This window comes from Drosophila obscura, unplaced genomic scaffold (assembly GCF_018151105.1).
Source record: "Drosophila obscura isolate BZ-5 IFL unplaced genomic scaffold, ASM1815110v1 contig_186, whole genome shotgun sequence".
Taxonomy (NCBI): Eukaryota; Metazoa; Arthropoda; class Insecta; order Diptera; family Drosophilidae; genus Drosophila; species Drosophila obscura.
The window spans coordinates 4,943,525-4,968,627 of NW_024542774.1; the positions used below are offsets into that span (position 1 = coordinate 4,943,525).

The 25,103-nt window shown below is 49.1% G+C and overlaps 2 protein-coding genes across 19 annotated transcripts in view; one reads left to right on the top strand and one right to left on the bottom strand.

Annotated features, from left to right (window-relative positions):
- LOC111076408 (heterogeneous nuclear ribonucleoprotein L) overlaps window positions 1-25,103 on the bottom strand; it is a 107,298-nt gene that overhangs the window by 12,661 nt on the left and 69,534 nt on the right. For 11 of the 18 annotated variants that reach the window (XM_041593330.1, XM_041593336.1, XM_041593329.1 and 8 more), the window contains one exon: window positions 7,811-7,858. The exons of 5 other annotated variants lie outside the window; for them this stretch is intronic. In XM_041593330.1, coding sequence (XP_041449264.1) covers window positions 7,811-7,858 — 48 coding nt within the window. Of the gene's footprint in view, window positions 1-7,810; window positions 7,859-8,243; window positions 8,848-25,103 lie in introns of those variants that run through there. 2 more of the 18 variants (XM_022370211.2, XM_022370213.2) reach the window with 2 other exon arrangements.
- Window positions 11,280-13,632, top strand: LOC121404159. The gene is made up of 2 exons (XM_041593345.1): window positions 11,280-11,773; window positions 11,842-13,632. The coding sequence occupies exons 1-2, from the start codon at window positions 11,695-11,697 to the stop codon at window positions 12,135-12,137; spliced, it is 375 nt and encodes a 124-aa protein (XP_041449279.1). The 5' UTR covers window positions 11,280-11,694; the 3' UTR covers window positions 12,138-13,632.

Sequence of the window (25,103 nt, forward strand, 5' to 3'; positions counted from 1 at the left end):
CCAGCAGCTCCAGACATAGTCATTCATTTCAAGTGGATGGTGGCGTTGCCCTGCTGCTTTGGCTTTAATTGAAATTCACAGCCCTCGCTGATTTGCTGCTGCAACACGGGGCGTATGCGTGACGCCAGGCAAGCGAACCTGCCAACAACTCCAGCTTCCGCCTCCGTTGTCCACCCCAGCGCCCAATCAAGTTTCAGCCACAATGTGTAACGGAGGTGGCACAAGAAAAGAAAAATTCCCGCCCCGGGCTGGACGACGGTGTCGGAAGCGTGCCTAAAATGTTTAAGCATTTGGGGAATTGTTGCATGCAATTGCTGGAAAATGTTTCGCACGCAAGGCGTCGCCGACACCGGCCCAGAATGGTGGCAAGTCCGAGCAGGTGTAAATTTTCAGTGCGCACAAATTATTTTAGATTATGTGCTGCCGCAGCAGGGAAGAGCGAGCGAGTATAACAGTGAGGCAGAGGCAGTGGCAGTGGCAGTGGCAGTGGCACGGGGAGAGTGCGAGCCAGCAGACGGAAGTTGAAGTTTAGTTCTGTTTTATGGAGCGCTAAGTGTGTGCGGCCGCCATTTGCATACAGAAATGTTTCCATGCGGCTTACTTAAAGGACATGTGTGCCACAATTAAGTACTTTGTTGGTTTGCAATTAGAGAAAGTTGCGAAAGCGTATGCAAACGATTTCTGCCCCTCCCCCCGCCAGAAGTTATGTGGAAAACTAAATATATGTGCATATATATGTTTAGGTTTGGAAGCCAACAATTTATGGAATTCCAAGCAGCTGCTGGATGTACATATAGCAAACAAAGCATTGATTTAAATCAGCGTAGAACTGGAAGACTTTCTAGAAAGCTCCAACAAAGAACACGTTTTACCCAAAGGGGAGGAGGCCTGCATAAATCCATTAAAGCTCCCTGTGTGGGTGGGGCAAAACTTAATCCATTCGTTTAATGCGACTGGCGAGGGGGGCGGGGCAGGCACTCAAAGTATTTATGCTGCAAATTGTTGCATACAGTGTAGCGTAGCAGAACGAGAAGGGGAATGCGATTCGCATCAACCATTGCCATTCGCAGGTCCACGGAGCAGGACAAACAAAACTGGCATACTGGCAACTGGCAGCATATTCCCTTTGATTCCCCCTCCTCCCACCCACTGTGCCCCTTAATTGCAATTTGCTTAAATGTGTGCGACAATATCTTGCAGTGAACTCCCCCCGCGCCCAGCCACCACACTTGCTTGCTTACATTGCAACAAAATGCAGTGCATCAGTGTCGCAGCGGTTGCAGAGTTGCTTAGGCGAGCATTTGCCCATACCCACACCTACTCCCCCACATATGAACCCTCTCTGTTCAATGATTTTCAATTTGTTTGCGTCAGAGGGGAGCAGCAGCGGCAGCAGCAGCAGCAGCAGGACGAAACTGTACCGAACTGCAAAATATGCCAAGAGTCATGACAACGCACCCATCGGGGCTGTTGTCCCGTTTATCTGGGGCTCCATGCACAGCCACGCCCTGTTCTTCCGTACTGTTAATGGTACTGACACAGCCCCCTCCCCCAAGTCCCTCTCTAGCTCCTACTACCCGTTGGCTTCTCCTTCTCCTACCCCTTGGCAGCAGCAGCAGCAATGCTGTTTTTGTGACTGGTGCGCGCGTCCTCTCATGTGACATTAATTTTCTCCATAGCAGTTTTCCCTCCTCGTGCTCTGGAAAATCATCCCCAGCTCTGGGGCCCCCAACAGTTGGCGCTCACGTCTCGCATAAACATTTCCATAAGCAGCTTCAAAATTGAATTTGTTTTCATAAGCAAAACTATTATGCTGGCAAAGAGTTGTCCCTGGATGTGACATGATACGAGAACCCTCAGCCTCCCTCCCACCCTCCCAGAGTCAATCTGCTCCCAGCGAGAGTTTATAAAAAATACTCATAATAGGGAAAAGATTGTGGGGAAAGTGCCGCTGCTCTATGCCAGGGGGGAGGCTAGGGGCAGAGGTCTGATGAGCGCTGTGGGTTGATTATGTGACAACGCGCCTGATTGGTTTTTAATGTGCCCAAACTCTCTCTCCCAATCTGGCTTCCCAGTTCTCAGGGAGGATGGATTCTGTGGAGATTTTATCAAAACTTTCCCAGCACGAAACTGAAATTCGATGAGCTTTATCCAGGAGAGGAGGAAATGCCATTGCTTATCAGAAAGAAATCGTCGTGCCACAGAGCTACCTTCGGGCAATGAGCCAATTTATATGCGATACGTTCTGCACTCCCTCCCCATCCAGTTACACTCGTCGGCCCCCATTTTGGTTGGAGAAATTAGCCTAGAGACCCGATAAGCAGAGTTAGCAGAAACCGCCATGGCGTGAAAGGAGTGAAAAAGGATTGTGAAACGGAACTGAACTGAACTGCTGCCGGGGAGTGGTACCGGAGCTGGCTGAAATAAATTTACGCTTAATTCCCATGAGCTTAATTACATTTACGGCGGATTTGAATAATACAAACGCATGTAATTGGTGTGTGCTTCTGCCACCCATTCCCCATTTACCGTCCACCCTCCACCCTAATGGCGCGGCACTTCTTTCCGGCTTCCTTCAGTCTGGCTGGGCCTGGGGTTAGGGCCAAGTGCAAACATGGGCGCAAACAGGCAACAGACAACAGACAATAACTGCCAGGAAGAACAAATACGCAGAACGTTGACGCCGGCAAGGACAAGTAGGAGAACGAGTACGAAGTGGCGGTGGAGGTGGAGCAGGACAACATAATTAGAGACGCCAAATGGCATTTAAGTTGTGCTCCACTGTGTGCCAGGGGCCCACAACGGTGGGTGGACTGTGCCCCGATAAGGCCGTGTATATGAGGATTTATAATATAATTCATAATCACACACACCCAAACACACACACTCTCATAGCCTTGCTTGCTGGCGCGTGCGTGTGTTCTTAGCAAATTGAAGCTGGCCTTGGCTAAACCAGGACTTGGCCTTTGTCTGAGATTTGCTTTTGGCCTCGCCTAATTATCGCTTTGGTCAATATTTTGGGACTCGGCTTTAATAGCATGCAAAACCCACATGCAATCAGTTCGCTCACCATCACACCCTGCACACACCCACTTATGGGATCCAGTCATCCAGCAGAGAGTTCCTTGGAATGCACTTAAATTCTTGGACAGTCTTCAACCTCCTTGAGTTACTGAATGCTAGAACTTGGCCCCTTTTACGTACAGCACATGTACATATATCCTGTATGGCTACATTTGCTCAAGAGAAAATATCGCTAGGGACATTTGCTCGAGCGTTGAGTGCCCTCGATATCCCTCAACTTTATTGGCCATCCTTGTCTGTTTCGTTCGTTGTTTGTTGAACAACGACTTGGATGGATACGAGTGTATTGACTTTATGGGGAAGGAAGCAGCAAAATGCTGGCCCTGCCGCTTGGCCCAACCTCGCATATGACATTTTGAAGCGTTTTTCTAGTAAATGGCTCTCCCCCATCGTCTGCAAACAAATGCCGTGTATCTATGGTAGTGTCTACAGTGGAATTACCACAGAATATTTATGATTTCCATTGAAACTTGTCCATTAGTTGGGCAACTAACTGGCGACCCATTAATCAAAGTTTCTGCTGTCGAAGTTCTACTGTATGTATGTATGTACATATATACATATACTCTTTTATCATATTAAACAAAGTGCGCGCAGCGAACGCCGACTCCAATAACGAATTCGTTCACGTTACTTAGTTTCTGCTTTGATAAAGTTTCTGGCTTTTTGTTGCCCGCTGCTGGCGATACGATAGAGATAAGTGGGGGAAAAGCGAAAATCGATAATGCCATAAAAAATACAACAAACAGCAAAGAAAAGCGAGCGAACCATGGAAAAGTACAGAGTGCAGCAGCTGGGGGACAATTTTGATATTGTAATTTGCAAAATTGCACGATTCTTCTACATAGTGGCGTTGGGGTTGGGGTTGCGGGTTGCGCGGATGGCAAAAACTGCCAGTGGCAGACGCATTAGCAAAATGTCCAATTAATTGCTGTGGAAAATTATACAAAAGTGTGAGGCGGACAAAAAAGCTGCCACCACATCACACCAAACGTTTTTTGCCGCCACCAAGCCAGCCCAGCCAGATGCACAAATTAATTACAAATTATTAGAAGTTGAAGCGAAGGGCAAAAAGCTGCAGAGCCGCACCAGCCGTGTCCGGCATAAATTAACCAAATTCGGTACAAAGCAGCTGCCTGGCTAATCGCTCCTTTCTCCCTACTCAAAAACTTCCTTAAAATAAAACTTTTTGTATAAGAAACTCAAGGAGAGGACAGCCAGTAATGATCTACTTGGTAGAAGGTAATCATATGCGATTTTTAGCTTGCGCCCTGCCCCCTCTCTCAGGGGGGATTACGAACACTCTCTGCGCCAGCTAGCCAATTGAGAATGCAATCAAAACGGCAAACAATAAAGCCTTCAATAATACCGCAGACGCTGATGAATTGCCAGGCATTACTCGTCGTCTTCTGGGAGGATTGCAGGAAGGAAGTTTAAAGCAGCGCTGTGCCCTGCTGTCCGATCTAATAGTGTCTTCCGGCCAGTACGTCGTCGCAGTCATCAATCACGGGCTCGTGATTGAAGATAATCGACGCAATATTGCGTGGAGTGGCAAAGTTTCCATATCCCTCAGATTTGCCACCCTCACCATCACCCTCACACTTCTACTGCCCCCCACCCTGAAATAGTAACTAAAACATTTTTGGTTCAATAGTTTCCTTTCGGCTTGAAGCTAAGATGGGGAGGATAAGAAGCTGGCGGGACTGGTGTCCATTAGCGCTCGTTAGTGGGTCAGCAGGGGGTGGGTGGAGCTGTGGAGTTGCCGGCGATGGTGCGTGGAAAAGTTCACCCAACCGAAGATAGCGACATTGTTCTTGTTCGACACGCCATCTAGCGACAGCAATATCATCGCCTTCGCATCCGCCTCCGACATAGTCGTTAGCTGCGTGCGCCGTATGCTTCGCTGTTGACAACAATTTGATTGATCGTCCTTGATTGATTGATGGGCGCCAGGGAGTGGGTGTGGAGGAGATGCCTCCTCCTCATCCTCCTCTCCACTGCCACTGCGGTGCCTGGAGATGGACATACGGCAGCAACTTTAAAAGCATTTGCAACTTTTATTGATGCTCGACATAGATTTAATTATCCCCAGCATTTCATTTCATTCCCGCACGAGTGGCAGGGCTCCCAGTTGCGGGGTCTGTTCTGGTGTGGCAATCCAATGCCAACCGCAACATGACACAATTTGTCATTTTCAATTTATTGAATTACCATAAAATGCAAGCGACACAATTTATATTTTTGGTCATGCGGGATGCGGTTGTCTGGTATTCTTGTTGCCCGCTCATACTATCCCAATCTACCCAACGCCCTGTTGTTCTGCTTCCCTGGCACTGTTATTGGATTTTACCATGAATTTATGGTGGGAAAGATGCTGCGTTTTTGTCGTGGTAACAGCAAGATTTACGGCCCGACAGTCACCGAACGGCAACTGGTTTATGGGTGAAAATGTTGCACAGAAAAAGCCTACCAAACAAAACCAAAAAGAATTAATTAAATTAATTATAGTTTGCCGCAGAACCATAGCAATAATGAAACCATCAAGAAATGCATTAGACGAACAAATATTGGCCAAAAAACAATGGGGGAAATGTTAGTGGAAAAGGAAAAGCAAACTAAATGCGCTGTCAATCCGGAAAAGTAAGGCACAACAATCAGACCAGAAGATAAACAAAACCCGTAGGAGGAGCGACGTTGTAATGCCACAAAATAAAGCCACCTCCATGGGCCAGGCCAGGCCAGGCCAGGCCATATGCATATACTATACTCAATTGTGGGTGCGGGGGGGCGGGGATAAATAAAAACAAACAAAAAGTCAAGTTTACTTTCGGTGGCTGAAAGCACCCCATCAGAACATTCACATTGCCATACGAGTATCTTTGAATGAGTGAGTACTTATGCAAATACATATTCATTCGCTCCCAAATGATTCCGCGTGTGTGTCGTTGTATTAACTAAGTGATTGGCCGACTTTGGCTGTGGATGCGGAGATGTGGATGGCCCGAGGACGGATGTGAGTTTAATGAACGCCCACATACGTAAATCTTTGAGTGACTCGGATGCTGATCCCATGGAAAACAGTCTTTGGGGCAGAAGGCCATAAACATGTCAAGTGAATAGCTTTCCCTACACCACCATCATAACATACATTCATCCCCATTGGTATTTTTATGTATTTTTAAGTGTTTTGCCAACATATTTGCCACCTGCAAATATACCACAAAAATGTAATACTATGTCGTGCGACACGACATCTGCTGCGAGTGGTGCTGTTGCTTCTGTTGGTGGTAGTGCAAGCTGTGGGCGTGGCACGGTTCGTATTGGACAGAGTCAGAAGCGGAACATTTAAAAATAAAATGCGCACACAGACGGATGAAAAAAGAGAGCGTACAGCAGAGTCAGAAGCAGAAGAAGAAGGAGGAGGGGGAGGCGGAGGCTCATGCGAACATTTTATTTTAGCCACTTTTGAAATATATTTTTAGGCCGCCGCAACATTAACGGTTGCCACCACCCCCGCAACAGCCGACAGCCGCCCTGCAATTAAAATTAATTTATTTGGCAATTATTGGCCATTGAAAGCATTTATTTTAATTATGGTGCAAATTTGTTCGGCTTCGTCGTGTGCTCTGCTGCGTACAGAAATTATTCAAATGGCCATTTCATATTTGTATGACACTCTCTGATGCTGTGGGTGGGTGTGTTGTCATAATCTGCTGCCTTCTTGCTCCATTAAGAAAACGACCCATAATAATAATTGACTAAAGCTCGCGGATGGCAGGCAAACAATCAGTGTGTACATACACTCATTGGATCGATCGCAGGTCCCTCCTGCTCCAACGAAAGGATGCATAACTGACGCCCTGCTGCTCCGTAAGGGGCACTAAAAACAAAGGATCCCGTACTCACAGGGCAATGATTATACTCGTAGAGATAAAATGTATTGCTCCCCGCCTGCCACAGTCCTAGTTCGACGTTTTCAATGAAAATTGCGTGCATTGAGCATTGAAAATTATGCAAATCGCCGGGCAATAACAAAACAATGGGAAAAGAAAAATAGAAACGGCGAAAAGCGAAACGAAAAAAAAACCAAGGGGAAGGAAACGTGAAAATCTTGCCAGATACTGCTGGACTATCCACGTCATCGTTATGGAAATGTTAATGGAGCGCCGTGAAGAAATAGCAATTGAAAATTCATGCAAGACAAAAAATTTAAATTGCATTACGCTGGCTGGGTAGCGAGGCAAGCGTGGCGGAGGGGCGGAGGGGGAACGAATGAACGAAAACAGAACCGAAATTGATAAATTTTGCAAAATATTTTCCACATTGAGATGCAAATGTTCACAGGCCCGCTTTTGATCTATTTTGTTGCACGAGCGCGGCGGCCACCGAGCCATTGTATTATTTTGTAATTGAACTTGGGCTGCCGCTGCTGCCCCATTCCGATGGTAATTAATTTTACAGTTTGCATTTCATCAAAAAAAAAAAAAAACTACTTTTCATAGCCCGCCGAAACCAAAATTGATTCGTACGTATGTGCATTGGTATTTGTGTTCGGTTTTGCAGTCGTGTGGTGGTTCGGAAAGAGTTTTTTTTCTGCTTCGTTTTTAGTGCTGGTATTCGTATTCAGTATTCAGTATTGTATGTATGTGTGTGTGTGTTTGTATTTGTGTTATAGTGTGGTTTGGTTTAGTGTTGGTAATCGGGTTGTAGTTTCAAATGTACTTACGGCTCTCAAGCATAACAACATTTTCGGGTATAGAAAACAGCGACTTACCTGCAAGTAAGAAGGAAGAAAATATACGGTTAGTGATTTGTGCAACAGTCGCCAGCGGCACACAAAAATATTTAACAATTCGAACAGTGAGTGAGTAGTACAAGAATTCAATTTGAATAATTTCCATCTGTGTTGAACAGTGTTTAGTGACAAATGTTGACAAGGGGGGAAAAAATGTGAATTGGGAATTGTACAACACTACCTGGTACAACAACACAGGCGCACACATACAACCATGCGAGCCGAGCGCTCAGCTGTCAGTTGACGTCACCACTTTTTTTTCTGCCAACTCATGACGGCAGAAATTATATGTGCCGTGTGTGTGTGTGTGTGTCCCTTTTGCAGGGTCAAAAGACGCGATAAGCTGATTATTTCACTTGCTTACCGTTTGATTGGAAGCAGCAACCATTAAAGCCCTGGTTCATGGGCTGCCGCTTGCGGAAGGAATTCGGATTACCACCCAAAGGCCCCATCTGGCCGCCACCACCCATTCCGCCACCGCCGCCGCCGACACCGCCCATCATGGCGCCGCCAGCAGCGTGACTCTGCGCGTAGTTGAAGTTGCCCTTGTTGCCACCAAACTTGCGGGCCTGCGGCACAACAGCACCATGGAGCAGCTGAGCTTGCTGCGGCTGCTGCAGCGGCTGTGCAGGCAGCGGCTGAGGCTGCGGCTGGGCGTGAGCCTGCCACAAGAAGGCACTGGCATTGGCGTTCAGGTTATTCATGATTCAAAGCACAAGCCGAAAGAACAGAAAAAACAAAACGAAAAGACCACAAAATCGGCGATCGAAACGTGTAGAAAAAAAAGTATCACAACCGAAAAAAAAACGCAGCAAAACGATTTCACTAACACAATCGCACAACACAAATTTTTTTTTCTTGACGGTTTTTTTTTTTTTTTTTCCGATTTTTTTTTTGGTTTTTTATTTCCTGGGTTTGAGTTTTGAGTTCCTTGTGTAACTCCGTGCGGCTCGACGACTTGGAGACTAATGATTTTATAGCTCGCCGTTCCCTGACTAGTAAACCAATCTGGCCTACTATACTAAAATAAATTTTAGAACTTCTAAAATGTTCCCTCAAAAGGCCTGCTGTGATGAGTGACTTTGGTCGAAGGGTTGCAGCCTTCCGATAATAGCAGTCAAAGTGCATATCGATATGCAGATAGTGCCCATTAGATAGAAAGTGAAGCAAAACTCGCGTCAAGTGGAGTGGTAACTCTTTTCGAGGGAAATCTTGAAAGGAAAAGATTTGTGTGACAGCCGTCTGAAACTCTTTGAGCAGAGAGGAAACACTTATTGATAGCAATCGCTGAAATATCATGAGAAAAGGGAGGTGGCACTGCTGTTTGCTGTCGCAAAGAGTTAATTCGAAGTGTCGTCGATGGTGGGGGGAAATTCCTTAAAGCTCTTTCCCCACCATTTGCAGTTCTTAAACAAAAGATACTTTGTCGTCGCGGCACAGTTGCCGGGCGAGAAAGAAATATGGCACATGACAAAGCAAAGTTGCTGTTGCCAAAAAGCCGTGGCCAGCCCCAGCCCCACATCCCGCTTGGTTGCTGCCTCACACGCCCTCCCGCCCTACGTACCATGGAAGAGTGCGCACCCAGAATGACTCGACAAGGAATGCATTTGTGTCTGCCTCTGCCTCTGTTTTTGTCGGTGTGTGAGTGTCAGAGAGAGAGGGAGAGTGGCAGTGTGTGAGCACGGAACGTGGCCATTGTGGCAAGTGCCAGGGAATGCCATACGAATGAGAAGTCCATTTTGTGGAGCGGCAAGAGGATGGTAAGCGGGGGAAGACGGGGAAGAATACTTTTGGTGCAACAGCAACCGAAACAAAAGCGGAAAAACTTTAACCGCAAAAGTTTTCATTTACTGGCTGCTGTAGGGATTTTTCTCTCTGGGATAATCCGCAGCAGGTGAAACTTCTTGCTCGGTGCATGGCCAGAAAAACATCAAAGTTGCATTAAGTGGCAGCCTGGAAGGCACATTAGGAAAACCCTTTCATTGTATGCCAACATTTAGGCAGCGAATGCAGTTTGTCAATCCAATAAAAAATTTTAAATGTACATACAATTGACAGTTACATGGAGAAAGCTGTCATTTTTAGGTAAGAAATTATTCAAATAATATGCTTTGACTCTCTTCATCACCCTCAAGGGCTGGAATCCGCTCGTGTAGAGTCGCAAAATGGATTGCCTAATGAGAGCAGAAGTGCATTTCATTAAGCCGAGTTTCAAATGCAGGGACCAAGCTTCGCTTCGCTCTCAGCCCCACTTGACCCAATTCGCCGTCTTCTTGGCCCTGGGGTTCTGAGTGCGTTAATTGCTGGCACTGCCAAAGCTCCGAATGGTTTGACAGAAAGACTCGACTGGCTTGGGCTCAAGTGTTTTGGGTACAAGCGGATTTACTGACTTATGCAAGTGTTTTGTCGGAAGGATGGAATAGAAGGGGGAATAGGAATAGAAGCCTTCGGGCCATAGATCTCTTACAAGCCATTAGGTATGCATGGGCCATCTATTTCTACTACAGATCCCATCCGTGCCGCATTTGTGCTGCTCAATCATTGAATTCCTTTCGATTGCCAAGAATAGACCACAACAATGGGCCGAGACATTTGACAATGCAATGGCACAACGGACACACACACGCTCAGACATCCAAGGCATTTTTAATGAAGTGTATCTAATATAGAAATTAATTAAATACAGCAACAGCCAACGACAGCAGTTCGGGACAGGCCAAAACAGAGCAGACGATTGTGGTGCCCATATGCGAATAGAGTAAACTCTGGGTGCGGATTTCAAGACATTTGCCAGGGTCACCATCATGTTCAGCATCAGCAACACTAACACCACCAGGGTGGGATCTGGCATGGGGCGGTGGGGGCCCCCATCGTTGCCTTCACAGGTGACAGCACAAGTTCAACGCGTTGAGGGAAAACAGCAACTCAGCTGGTTGCCACTTGCCCCCACACACACATTCATTTTCTCCTTCTTTCATTCATTCGTTCATTCATTATGCTTATTAGGTTTTGCTGTCAGCGGGTGTCGAGATACACAGAGGACTAGAGAGAGAGAGATGAAGAGCGAGAGAGGTGCGGAGAGATGCCAACATTGTGTATTGTTATTCTGGCATATTTATGGCATACCACAGCCATACCTTCTGCCAGATAATACAGATACAAAGCAGAGGCTGCGTTTAAAATTAATTACATTAAAATGTCTCGGTGTCGTGTCTATGGTCTGTGTCATATACGATCTAAATATTAATTACTTAATGCAAATCCTAGATATTCGTCTAGAACGGCCTATCTACTTCCTCCTACGAGTACGAGTATGTGTACTTGTATCAGCTCAACAGTTTCCGCAGGCTGGAGCGTACACACACTAAATTTCACTTTTCTCCCTGACATGTGACGTTTATGGACATAAAAGGGGGAAAGGGAAACGTGAAAGACAGCGCCAAAAGTGTGTGAAAGTTGCCCGAGAGTTTGTCGTGCAATTAGAGCAACATACGACGACGACAACGACGACGACCAAAAGTGGACGACGACAGCTCTGGGAAACTTGCGATCTGGTTGGGATATGCGTTTTCCGCTTGCGATGGCACAACTTGAAAATCAAGTTTTTCCAATGTTGCTGCTGCAACATCCAGCATCACTTGAGGAGAGTACAATGTCCATGGCCAGGAAATAGTGCAGCAACACAATCAGGCAAAGAAAAGCGGTTTCCACCAATTCAACATGTTTTTCGCTGCCTTTTTCTACGGCATTTTCGGTTTCTCTTCCTTTCTGATGCTGATGCAAGCAAATCGAACGAAATCGAAATCAATTTCGGAATGTGCGTGGCCATGGGGGCCATCGAACCGCACTCATCAGGAGCCATTGGCCACTGGCCATCGGTATTGCTGTCGTTATGTAAGCATCGGAAAAACCCGTCGAGGCATCCACTCTTGCGACGTTTATTTGTTTGTTTTCCATTTTAGCAGCACAAATACGAATTGAAGAGTGCGTGAGTGTGGAAACATTGTTGCGGCGAAAGTTTCCCTCTGGCTTCAAACTCCAGATACTCGTGCGCACCGACACAGGGGAGGACATTGTGCTGACCATCGTATTTAATGGCTCTTGGCTCTTTGGCTCATGTTGCCATCAAAACTGGAGCACAATTGCCAACCGCCGCATGCTGCTGTGGCCGTGGGTGAAGCAATGGCTGGGCCAGTGGCAGTGCCAGTGGCAGTGGAAGTGGAAGGAAGGATGTGGCCAACAGGAAGTACAACTGTAATGCGGTGCAGCGAAATTGGCGAAATGGGAAATGTAAAATGTAAAATGGAATATTGCGAACACAAGTGGAGCTTGAAACGGAGAGATGGAAATTTAATTTACGCAGAACTCCTTGAAAGTGCATTCCAAAAACTGATGAAATGAACCTTTTCCACTCTGCTGAGCAGAGAACAATTAAACTTATCGGGGCAGTTTCATTGTACAACGATCATAGCTACGATTGCATTTGTACAAGTATGAATCAACTAATTGAGTTCCCATGCGATGGGGAAATGGGGTGCTATTTCATTTGAACAAATCCGCAAATAATCTAATAAGCTGCGAACATAAATCTGCACATAAATATTCGGGACGTCATCTTTCTGTCAGTGGAAATGAATGGCATTAATTGTCGAGCACCGGGCCAGAATGTGAAATATGCCTCAGAGAGAGAGAGAGACACATACATATACTAGTACTGTTTGTAGTATAAGTGGATATATGTACAAATGTATTTACGAGACAGTTTTGAATGCCGAAAGAAATTGCACAGAAAAGATCTCTGTGCAGCGTTGAAATATCATAAACAATTTCGGATTCTGATTCAGATACCAATTCCGATTCTGCTATATACAGATACAGTTACATATACATATACAGAGAGATGAAGGTGCATTTATAGAACACTAAGCATAGATCATTGCGATTTAAGTGCCCGAATATTTGCCAGCAGCCTCAAGCCAAAAGTAAACAAATATGCCAATAAACAAATGGATCGATAGACAGAGGGGCAGAGAAAGGGGAGAGAGAGAGAGAGAGAGAGAGGAGGCGCAACCGCGTGCATATATTCCCAGTTTTATTTGCCAAACAATACTGGAAATACTGAACTATTTCATTGAAAACAGGCACACGCAACAGCAGCTATCCAAAAGGGAGAGAAGAGATGGAAAATTATAAATGGAAAATGTAAACAGACATTGCAGTCCGCAAGAGAAGTAAGCGATAATTCGAAGCTGAAAATGCCCAACACCTCCATTATGAGGCAGCCCCCGGCGCGGAATCAGTTTTCATTAATTGCATTTCGCATTTCACATTGAGTGTTGTTGCTCTCCAATTTGTTTGTGATTTTGCCTCTGTGGGGATGATGGCCACTGTTCAAGTGCGATGCAAGGTCAATGCCAGCCAATAGAGGATCGGATTGGGAAGTGTCATGACATTTGAGGATCGCATTCGTTGTATAACCGTTGCCGGTGGGTGGGTGGTATAATTGTGGCAGTGTGACCGCTCGCACACAGCATGGAACGCCTCGATAACCGAAAGAATTTGCACCCCATTGGGGCTTATATAAGTCGAAGTGTGGCCCAACGCTTGATTTTCGACTTGAGGCGTATCTAATCGTTTTGTTCCATGACAGATCTGCTTGGAAGCGGTGGATAGACCGAATCCAGTTCAGAGCACAGCACATAGTCCACTTCTAATTCCATTCCGAACCCCTAACCTGAAGGTGGCTGCCATTGGAAGATTTAAATGGTGAAGTCTATTAGAGGGTCACTTGGCCAGAGAGGATTGATCTCATGATAACATGATCTCCATTTGCAGAATCAATCTCTGTGGCTGCTGCTCCTGTTGGGCACAATAATTGGACTGTTGGACGTTCTGGAGGCTAGAAGCCACCGTCGTCGCACTTATCATGTACGTCCACGTACTCAACCTGAAGCCGCGTTAGCCCCGAGGAACACGGAGGAACTGTGTGCGCCAGAGGTCACCAGGGACGAGCTGATAGAGGTATCCATTTTGGGTGCCGGCAAGGTGGTAATCAAGCAGGTGGCAAAGATCATCGAACAAAATGGCTCTCCAATAAGCCCTCAAGTGGTGGCCTCTATCAGCGAACTGCTGATGAGGGAGCTCTTGGCCGGGGCGACCATCCAGGACGTAGTTAATAAACTGTACATCTGGTGTAGCGTCAACAGGCCACCATCCGATCCGAATAGCAAGCCTGTGGGACAGCCTGGAGGATTTCCTGGAGGACAGGTTGGAGGACAGCCTGCAGGACAGCCTGGAGGACAGCCTGGAGGACTGCCTGGAGGACAGCTTGGAGGACAGCCTGGAGGACAGCCTGGAGGACAGCCTGGAGGACTGCCTGGAGGACAGCTTGGAGGACAGCCTGGAGGACTGCCTGGAGGACAGCTTGGAGGACAGCCTGGAGGACAGCCTGGAGGACAGCCTGGAGGACTGCCTGGAGGACAGCTTGGAGGACAGCCTGGAGGACAGCTTGGAGGACAGCCTGGAGGACTGCCTGGAGGACAGCTTGGAGGACAGCCTGGAGGACTGCCTGGAGGACAGCCTGGAGGACAGCCTGGAGGACTGCCTGGAGGACAGCTTGGAGGACAGCCGGGAGGACAGCCTGGCGGACTGCCTGGAGGACAGCTTGGAGGACAGCTTGGAGGACTGCCTGGAGGACAGCCTGGAGGACTGCCTGGAGGACAGCTTGGAGGACAGCTTGGGGGACAGCCTGGAGGACAGCCTGGAGGACTGCCTGGAGGACAGCTTGGAGGACAGCTTGGAGGACAGCCTGGAGGACAGCCTGGAGGACTGCCTGGAGGACAGCTTGGAGGACAGCCTGGAGGACAGCCTGGAGGACAGCTTGGAGGACAGCTTGGGGGACAGCCTGGAGGACAGCCTGGAGGACTGCCTGGAGGACAGCTTGGAGGACAGCCTGGAGGACAGCCTGGAGGACAGCCTGGAGGACTGCCTGGAGGACAGCCGGGAGGACAGCTTGGAGGACAGCTTGGGGGACAGCCTGGAGGACAGCCTGGAGGACTGCCTGGAGGACAGCTTGGAGGACAGCCTGGAGGACAGCCTGGAGGACTGCCTGGAGGACAGCTTGGAGGACAGCCTGGAGGACTGCCTGGAGGACAGCTGGGAGGACAGCCTGGAGGACTGCCTGGAGGACAGCTTGGAGGACAGCCTGGAGGACAGCTTGGAGGACAGCTTGGAGGACAGCTTGGAGGACAGCCTGGAGGACAGCCTGGAGGACAGCTTGGAGGATTGCCTGGCGGATTGCCTGGAGGACAGCCTGGAGGACAGCCTGGAGGACTGCCTGGAGGACAGCCTGGAGGACAGCCTGGAGGACTGCCTGGAGGACAGCTTGGAGGACAGCCTGGAGGACAGCTTGGAGGACAGCCTGGAGGACACCCTGGAGGACTGCCTGGAGGACAGCCTGGAGGACTGCCGGGAGGACAGCCTGGAGGACAGCTTGGAGGACAGCTTGGGGGACAGCCTGGAGGACAGCTTGGAGGACAGCCTGGAGGACAGCCTGGAGGACAGCCTGGAGGACTGCCTGGAGGACAGCTTGGAGGACAGCCTGGAGGACTGCCTGGAGGACAGCCTGGAGGACAGCCTGGCGGAGTGCCCGGCGGAGTGCCTGGCGCAGTACCCGGAGGAGTGCCCGGCGGAGTGCCTGGCACAGTACCAGGAGGAGTGCCCGGCGGAGTGCCTGGCGCAGTACCCGGAGGAGTGCCCGGCGGAGTGCCTGGCGCAGTACCCGGAGGAGTGCCCGGCGGAGTGCCTGGCGCAGTACCCGGAGGAGTGCCTGGCGCAGTACCCGGAGGAGTGCCCGGCGGAGTGCCCGGCGGAGTGCCTGGCACAGTACCCGGAGGAGTGCCTGGCGCAGTACCCGGAGGAATGCCCGGCGGAGTGCCTGGCACAGTACCCGGAGGAGTGCCTGGCGCAGTACCAGGAGGAGTGCCCGGCGGTGTGCCTGGCGCAGTACCCGGAGGAGTGCCCGGCGGAGTGCCTGGCGCAGTACCCGGAGGAGTGCACGGCGGAGTGCCTGGCGCAGTACCCGGAGGAGTGCCCGGCGGAGTGCCTGGCGCAGTACCCGGAGGAGTGCACGGCGGAGTGCCTGGCGCAGTACCCGGCGGAGTGCCTGGCGCAGTACCCGGAGGAGTGCACGGCGGAGTGCCTGGCGCAGTACCCGGAGGAGTGCACGGCGGAGTACCTGGCGCAGTACCCGGAGGAGTGCCTGGCACAGTACCCGGAGGAGTGCCTGGCGCAGTACCAGGAGGAGTGCCCGGCGGAGTGCCTGGTGCAGTACCAGGAGGAGTGCCCGGCGGAGTGCCTGGCGCAGTACCCGGAGGAGTGCACGGCGGAGTGCCTGGCGCAGTACCCGGAGGAGTGCCCGGCGGAGTGCCTGGCGCAGTACCCGGAGGAGTGCCCGGCGGAGTGCCTGGAGCAGTACCCGGCGGAGTGCCCGGCGGAGTGCCTGGCGCAGTACCCGGAGGAGTGCCCGGCGGAGTGCCTGGCGCAGTACCCGGAGGAGTGCCCGGCGGAGTGCCTGGCGCAGTACCCGGAGGAGTGCATGGCGGAGTGCCTGGCGCAGTACCAGGAGGAGTGCCCGGCGGAGTGCCTGGCGCAGTACCCGGAGGAGTGCACGGCGGAGTGCCTGGGGCAGTACCCGGCGGAGTGCCTGGCGCAGTACCCGGAGGAGTGCACGGCGGAGTGCCTGGCGCAGTACAAGGAGGAGTGCCCGGCGGAGTGCCTGGCACAGTACCCGGAGGAATGCCTGGCGCAGTACCAGGAGGAGTGCCTGGCGCAGTACCCGGAGGACAGCCTGGAGGACAGCTTGGAGGACAGCCTGGAGGACAGCATGGAGGATTGCTTACTGGACAGATTCCTGGAGCTGGGGTTGGACCAGTGCCCGGAGGAGTGCCTGGCGCAGTACCCGGAGGAGTGCCCGGCGGAGTGCCTGGCGCAGTACCCGGAGGAGTACCCGGCGGAGTGCCTGGCGCAGTACCCGGAGGAGTGCACGGCGGAGTGCCCGGAGGAGTACCCGGAGGTGTGCCTGGCGGAGCGCCTGGCGGTGTGCCTCCAAATCAGTTTCCTATGGAGTTCATTCAGTCTCCGCTCGCGCCTGGCACAGGCACAAATTCGGACTACGATTACTCCGGATCTGTGTCTTGCCAGGGCGATTCTTGCGAGACCGCACCGGCAGCCAGCGAATGGACTGACATCAGCTGGTTGTGCCTGATTGAGAATGGAAAGGTCAAGTGCTATTCGTACCACTACGATGCCGACAAGGAGATATCTGTGGAGGAAGTCGAGACCCAAACGGTGCGGCGCCGGACGGGCGCCAGACAACGGACGCGTCGGGGCGGGGGTTTGAGATCGCGAGCCCGCCTCAACAGGCGATCAAAGTACAAGAACCGGCAGCGGAATCACAAGTTGGCGGCACTGAGGCGCAAGCACGGCTTCCGTCATAGCAAGGCCAAGCCCGGCATCCGTCGGAACAAGGGCAAGCGCACTAGAGTAGTACACAAATCTAAAGTGTTGCATTCAATAAAGTAATCCTGATGTGAGACGGGCTTAGGGGGCGTTATTCGTGCTGCCTTCTCTCCACAGGCCAATCAGCAAATTGAAAACTGTACGCGTACGAGTATGGTGGGGATTTCTCTGACACGGCCACAGAATGCTCCTCGAATTGGACCCGTTGACAGGGTTGCCGTTTATTAAAATCGCCCACACATAGGAGCTCTGGCATCGGGGCAAAGTGGCGGATAGATGGTGGGGAAAGAGACCAGAACAGTGGGAGTGGTTCAGTGATTCAGTGGTGGTGGCGGTGGCTGTGCAAAGTAGAGAAAAAATACTCGCAGTTCATAAACATCCCAGACCGAGAACGACGCAATTAAATGTCAAAGCGCAGCGAAGCCATTTTGGTATTTGATTGCCCCAAAGGCGTATCTCGATGCGGCTGGCAACAGGACAGCAATAAATTGCGGCAGCCTGTTGGGAGTTTTGCAAGAGCAACAGCAACGGGAACGGGAACAGCAGCTGCATCTGCATCTGCACCTGCCATCCGTGCACTCTGCCTAAGCAAACAGGACACAGAGATACGAGATACGAGATACACTCCCAGCGTGCTCTCTCCATCAAGCAGCGAGTGACAGCAGAAGTTGCAGAAACACAAGTTTGTTAATTTGCGAGAGTTAAGTAAATACCAAACACGAGATAAGACCCCCAGGGTGTTGGCTGCAGAACGTAAAGTTCCTGCTATTGCGCGGGGCTAATCAGGATACGACGATGGATGTGATGCGCTATACGGATTTCTTTTCGTTGCTGACTAATTACGACAACTCCGCTGGAAAATATTCTCAGCATAATTTCGACGCCTGCCAGCAAATAAATAACGCATACGCCATGCTGTACCTTGTCCAGAGATCTGGTGCCCGATTGGCCAGAACCGGGATGCGCACCAGAGGGAGGACAGGCCATTGATTTATGCTCACTAAGATATTTCCATCCAATTTTTAAGTAACTTTTATTATGACAAACGCAGCTTCGGATGGGTTCCCTGCTTGCTTCATTTTATCCACCTTTATTTTTTTCATTATTCATGATTTTTCCTGCCAACGGCCAACAGCCAACAGCCCAGTTAGCTCATCCCTGGCGTTTTCCTCAACATTTGGCAGCATCGACGGAAGAATTGATAAATGGCCCGCCATTAAATGAACACTTAATGGTGCATAACGTGTGATATATTGTCGGCAGGCAGTGTTTCTGGCAAGGCATCGAATGAGCTAAGAAATGAGTCAATTAAGAGCCAGCTGACTGGGCCACATCCTCCAGCTAGATACTCTCTCTGTGCAGCGGAAAACCTCAATCGCATTTGCCTATATCGGTTAAGCCAATGCCAAAGGCACATCGCAAATTTACTCCAGCTTAAAATCTCATTATTTTAAGTAAAAGAATGTAAAGCAACAAAATGCGAATATCCACAGGGTGCGTGGAAAACAAAGAACAAAAATTATTACCACTTTTGGTTGGTCTTCTGCAAATTGAATTGATTTTAATCTGCATCTCCACACACACACACAACGTGAGGGAAGAAAACGAAGGGGGCCCAATGAAATTTGCATTCGAAATCGCTTTTCAAAAAACTTGCACAGGAGTCTGCCAGTTCCTGGGCCACTCCTTGCCTTTTTTGCGTGGGAGTGTGTGCTGCGAATTTAATTCGGAAGCCAATAAAAAGAAGAAAAAAAAGTTGGAAGCAAAGAAAAATTCGCAAGCACTCGGCCAACTTTGGTGCGTGTGCGAGGAATGATAAGACTCAACAGCAGCAGCAGCGGCAGCGGGAGCGGCTGACGGCAGAGATACAGATGCGGAGCTGTAGACATGTGCCCCAGCGGCAGGCTTGGGGGCGGTGGCGGTGGCGGAACCGTGTGTCTACCCACAATCTGCCTGGTCGCAAATAAACTTGAAAGACATATGAAAATCAGTTTTTGAATATTGGCGAAGGGCAAACAAGAAGGCTGGAGGACTGCTCTGTTGCGTGCGAGTATCCTGCTGGGGCAGCACTTTGCCCTGGCACACAGCCAGGGGTTGATGTGGCATGGCAGGGGATGTAATGCCCATCCCCTCGGGCATAGCATTAGGCCAGATACGAGCATACATATATGTATGTATGTATGTATGTATGTAAATATGCCGGGCATACTATCTGCCGCCATACAGCAGCAAATGTAGCAAGAGGAAATTTAGATTTTTGGGTCATTACTTGCCCAAGGAAATGTTGAAACAGAGACACAACTACACGCATACATAAAGCAGTAATCCAGTTGAATTTGCTGCATTTCTGCTTATGGCTATCTGTTTTGGAGAATCGATGAAGAGTCCAAATCTCTAATGGCCAGCAATCACATTACTGATGCCAATCCATTCATTTGGCATAACTGCCACCTGCAGCACAATTACCGCATCATCGACGCCACAAATGCAACCAGACAAGAGGACCAGACTTCGGTGTGAAAATCATCATCAAAAACAGCTATTCCACAAAGCAAAAGAACAGGCAGCTGACTGCAAATTGCGGGGGGAACGAGAACGCGCAACGAGCCAGAAAATTAGCGTTTGAATGCTAAAAAGGCAAGGGCAAACTCTGCACAATCATGTGGCCAGTTACGCGAATTTCCCATGAATGAAAAGGGTTCATTTACCATTGCAATGCATCTGTGTTGATTATCATAGAGCGATGTCGTGTTTCTGTTCACTTTTCCTGTTGCACCACTAGTCGCCCTGTGCTGATTCGCCCATTCAATTGAGTGGCATTTAAGATCAAAATAATACGATTATGGGAATCAATGGCAAATCTTCAAGCATTCAATTAAATCAATTGCTTAGACGTTTGCTGATTTATTGAATTAAACGCTGGTAAAAGAAAAAAGACAGCCAATCCTTGAACCACTTTAAACATTTAACAGCTCAAATTTCGTTGCCTAACTTCAAATGAAATTCAATTCAATTCACTTGAACCACGAGTAGTGGTAGTGGTAAACAAGTTGTTCAGCGATTCGCCAACGCAGCTCCTGCCATCAATTAAAAAACCTTTTTGCCAAAATTAGCGCACTCAATTAATTTGAAAATGGGGTCTTCCGACTTGCGCCTCCCACTCCCACTCAAACTCCCAGCTGCCACGCCCACACAAGCAACCTTTTGGCAACCTGGAACACAAACACACGTAGTAGTACACCTTGACAGTGAGTGAAATTTCAATTAATCAAGAGGTGGAAAGGAAAGGATCCCCATGGACGGGAACGGGTTAACCCGTATATGCGCAGAGCCACCGAATTCGACCCAGAAAGCGATAGAGGGCCACATAAAATTTCCGCACTAGAAAACTGAAAAAGGAAAAACAGAAAGAGAGAAAGAGAGAGAGAGAGAGCTGGTTGGCTGGCACACCTTTCCCTTTCGCTTGCTGCTGCTGCTCGCTTGCTGCTGCTGCTGCTGCTGCTGCTGCTGCAGGTGGCGATTAGTCATTATTTATTTTAAAATCAATTAGTTTGCCTGACATGAGAGGGCAGAGGTAAGAGAGAACTGAGAGCGAGAGAGAGAGAGAGGGCAAGCGCCAGAGAACGAAAGAGAGCACCATAAAAGTTCACGTCTCATTGGCATGGGAAAACATTTTTGCACATAACTTTTGGCTTCGGGGCTTTGTGCTGAGTAATTGGGGAAATATTCGGCATAGGTTTTACCCTTCCACCGGTATTAGTATTACGACTTTGGCAACGGCGAGTAGGATGCAAAACGCATACAATATACAGCGAATCCATTAAAATGTGCTTCTGCGAGGGTATCTAAAGCTTCGGCATTGTTCGTTGGTCTTATTTGATTGCCAAACGAATATTACGGGCATTGCACCAAAATTGACTTTCCATAGGCTGCCATAACAATAAAATTGTGAAAATGCACTTATATGTCCAAGGACTAATCATCCATTAGTATGCCAAAGGCAGACCACAAAGGATACCAGCAGCATGATGCCATTCCAACGGAAAAATTTCAAAACCAATTAACTATTGAAGTTCATTGCATCTGCTGGGACACCTGACAACTAGGGGCCGGTGCAAATGATTCACTATTTGAACGACCAATGAGGAAATGAATTCTGCATAGCTGATGAGCAACGAAGACATCCGAAGCATCACCAGTCATCGCTCGCCTGCCAAAAATGCAAATCCAACAAGAGCAAAATGTCAGGGGGGTGCAGAGAGGCTGCCAGCGAAATGAGCAGAAATGTAAAGCAGGAAATTAAATTTACAAGAAATTGCACATCCATCTGCGAGCATCTCAAACTGAATGTTATTATAAAGGATTTATCTCGGGAGGGGGGAGGAGATGCTAAGGCGAGCTGTCGACATCTGGGGATTAGTTCGACCAGCCAGCCAGGCTTATGGAACACAATGGCAAGTCCAGAAACAGAAACAGCAGCAGAAGCAGAAGCAGAGATTGCATAAGCTTTATGAATGTTAAATGACTCAAGAAATGAATAATAAGACCAATTATTTGCGTTGCCTTGGAAGAACCACAACAAATGGAAACCTTTTAGAGAGTACTGTTAAACATTTCCAGAGAATTTTCCAAATATATTTTTCAGCCTACATATTCCCTGAATACTTGTTCTCACTCGTACACTCATCTCCCAATGGTCTCCGGCTTATGTGGGCTGTGCAAACGACACAGAGATTTTCTTTGTCGGTCGAAGCCCCAGCCATTTGCTGCCCAAAAAGCTGGTCAAGCTCTTTAAGCCCTTCAAGTGTTTGCTACAGCACTTCCTGGCGAACAATTAAAGCTCACACACACACAAGTGACATGTGTCTCCCTGCTGGCTGGAGCGCTCCTGAAATGTTGTCCTTTTTGTGACGTAATTGCTGGCAGGCGGTGGCAGGGACAGCAGGCAGCAGGAAGACAGGCAGCGGCACAACGAAGCTTATGAAATTAATCAAACAATGTGGACCGAATGGATGGATGGATGGGCAGGGGACTCATGTGGCAGCAGAACATGCATAAATCAGAGAGTTTTCCCAGGGAAATAGTTTTGTTGAAACAACGTCCCCCAGAGATTCGGATCAAGTTGGGCGTGCCATCGGGGGCTGGAGCCAAAAAGTCAAATGCTTTCAACGTCACCAACTGTCACCCTCCAGATAGATGGTGAGGGAGGAGGCGGAGGCAGAGTAGGAGTTCGAGCGGGCTGCGTGCCGCACAATTCCCATTCATCAGAGCCCCATATAGCCCGATTGCTGTGCAATATAATAACGCTCTAATTTGCATGCAGCTGCAAGGCACAGATGTTGCAGTCGGCAGTCGCCAGTTGGGGCAGGATCAAGTACAGAATTTATTTAAATGCATGTCACATGTGCCACGCCCCCTGTCCCCAGGAACATACCATGTCATGTGGTTGTGGGTGGTGGCACCAGATGCAGCTTGTCCCCCGTCTCCAAGCAAATATTATATTATATTTTAATGAAATTTCATTTAGAGCTAAAGTTGTTCCGCCCGCCACCCCAACCACAGCCCCAACACCCCACCTACCACAGGCGGTGGCTGTGGCGGCTGTCCATGGTTGCCACCGTTAGAAGCACATTCCCCATTACGCGGAATGCCCGACAGGAAAAGGCAAAAGTTTAATTGAATAAGTTCGCTTTCTTTGCTGTCAAGGAGCAGCGCGGCAAGACTCCAGCGTGGATGCGGTGGATATCTTTCTCGCTGTCTGCAATTAATTCGAGAAGTGCATAATTCACGAGGCCCTCTAACCAGAGTTAGTCTCAATTTCCCGCCCCGACCGCTTTCCCAGCGTCCATTGTAACCACTTTTCAGGCATTTTGGCTAATTCAATTTCCCGGCCATCAGCGACGTGGCGACGTCTGCAAGTGGGTTTCCTATTCGGATTTGCCGTTCGCATTCATTGTGTTTTGGACAAGTTGCCTTGTCTTTTGTTACAGTCACTCGTACAATTTCCCAACGTCAACAGTTAACAGTAGTTTTGCATATTGCACAACGGCAGCGGCAGCGACAACGGCAACAACAGCACACAGCACACACAGCGCCGCAAAGTGGCCGCTGGCCCTGGGAGCTCTCGACTCTGGGCCACCGTCATCCGCCTCCTCCTCCAGGCCTCGCTAAAATTGTCGCTGGCTGGGCTAAAATTAAATGCTTAGTTGGCCGACAACCGTCGATGACAGTTTCACAATGTCCCTGTCACTCCATTGTTTCCACTTGCCTCCACTTGTGTGCCTGTGTGTCTGTGTGTGTCCCATGCATCCACTTGTCTGTGTGCTCCACATGCGTGTGGAGATGTGGCCATGCCAATTTACGCTCCATGCATCTTTGAGCACTGGCAGTGGCAGTGGCAGCCGACTGCCAATGACTGATGAAGACAAAACATATTTAGGCAGGGCCCCCAGGGACAAGACTCTCTAAACTTTTGCTGGCCACCAGGGGAAAAGTTTTCCCTTGGCAATTCGAAGTAAAACCGCAACAGACTCAGTTCACTTCTCATGGGAAGTATCTCTAAAATAACTTAAATATGAACGCCTTTAAACTGGCTCAAAAGCCAAACCTTTCACTGATCTATGGGCTCTACTATTCTTTCCGATTATCCAACTGAATCCTTTTTACAGATTATCCAACTGTATCTGTGTATCTGCCACAATTCAACTCAATGGGCATTCGAAGAGGCATCACTGGCGCTACGTGCAATTACGCACAATGGGGACAACGATGCCGATGATGGGCTGCCAATGATGATGGACAAATTGCTGGCCATATTCAACAAAAGTTGAATAATCGAATAATGCCAGGCCTAGCAAGGACAATGGATTGTCAGATTCAGATTCGGATCGAGATGACTCGGGGATGGCTGCAAGTGGCTAAATGCGCCAATTATCGTCACCCAGCCACACCAGACGGCCAGGCAGACAAGTGCAGCAGCAAAAAAAACAACAAAAGCAGCAGCACTTACACACACATGGACATGGAACATGGAACAGGGGAGACGACTCTGACTAAGGCCACAAAATAATAAAGCAAAATTATTATCTGGCCAGAAATGTTTCAATACCAGGGACAGAGACGGAGAAAGACAGATCCGACAACAATGGCACCAAACCACACAAGATGGGCACGATAATGTGTGATGGGTGATGGGGTATGTGTGTGGCACGGGGGGGCGGTAAACGTTTGGCTTCCTCAATTTGTGGCAGACTGTTGCCAATATTTTGTAATAAAAAAAACCCCCACAAGGGGGTCCACACAATCCATCCCAAACACACACAAAAAAAAAAAAGGTACACAAGATGATGTGTTGATGGCAGATACGATGGGAGTGCTTGGAGTAACAATTGGAAAACACTCAACAACTGAAATCGAGCTTTCTTTCCTTTTCCATTGTCGAATGTGTGGCGACGGAGGTGTGGGGTAAAATTATGCCATTCAGCAGCAGCTGCTGCTGCTGATGCCATAGGGTGGGAGTTTTCCTTTAGATAGTTCTTTTCCGCTGTTCTGCTCTTATGTTTTTCTGCTGATAACTTTCAAATGCAATGCCGCAGGCTGTTGTGGCATGGCAATAATGCAAAACATAGCAACAGAAGGAGCAGCAGCAGTTGCAGCAGAAGGAGCAGTAGCAGCAGAAGGAGCAGCAGCCGCAGCCAACGAGAAG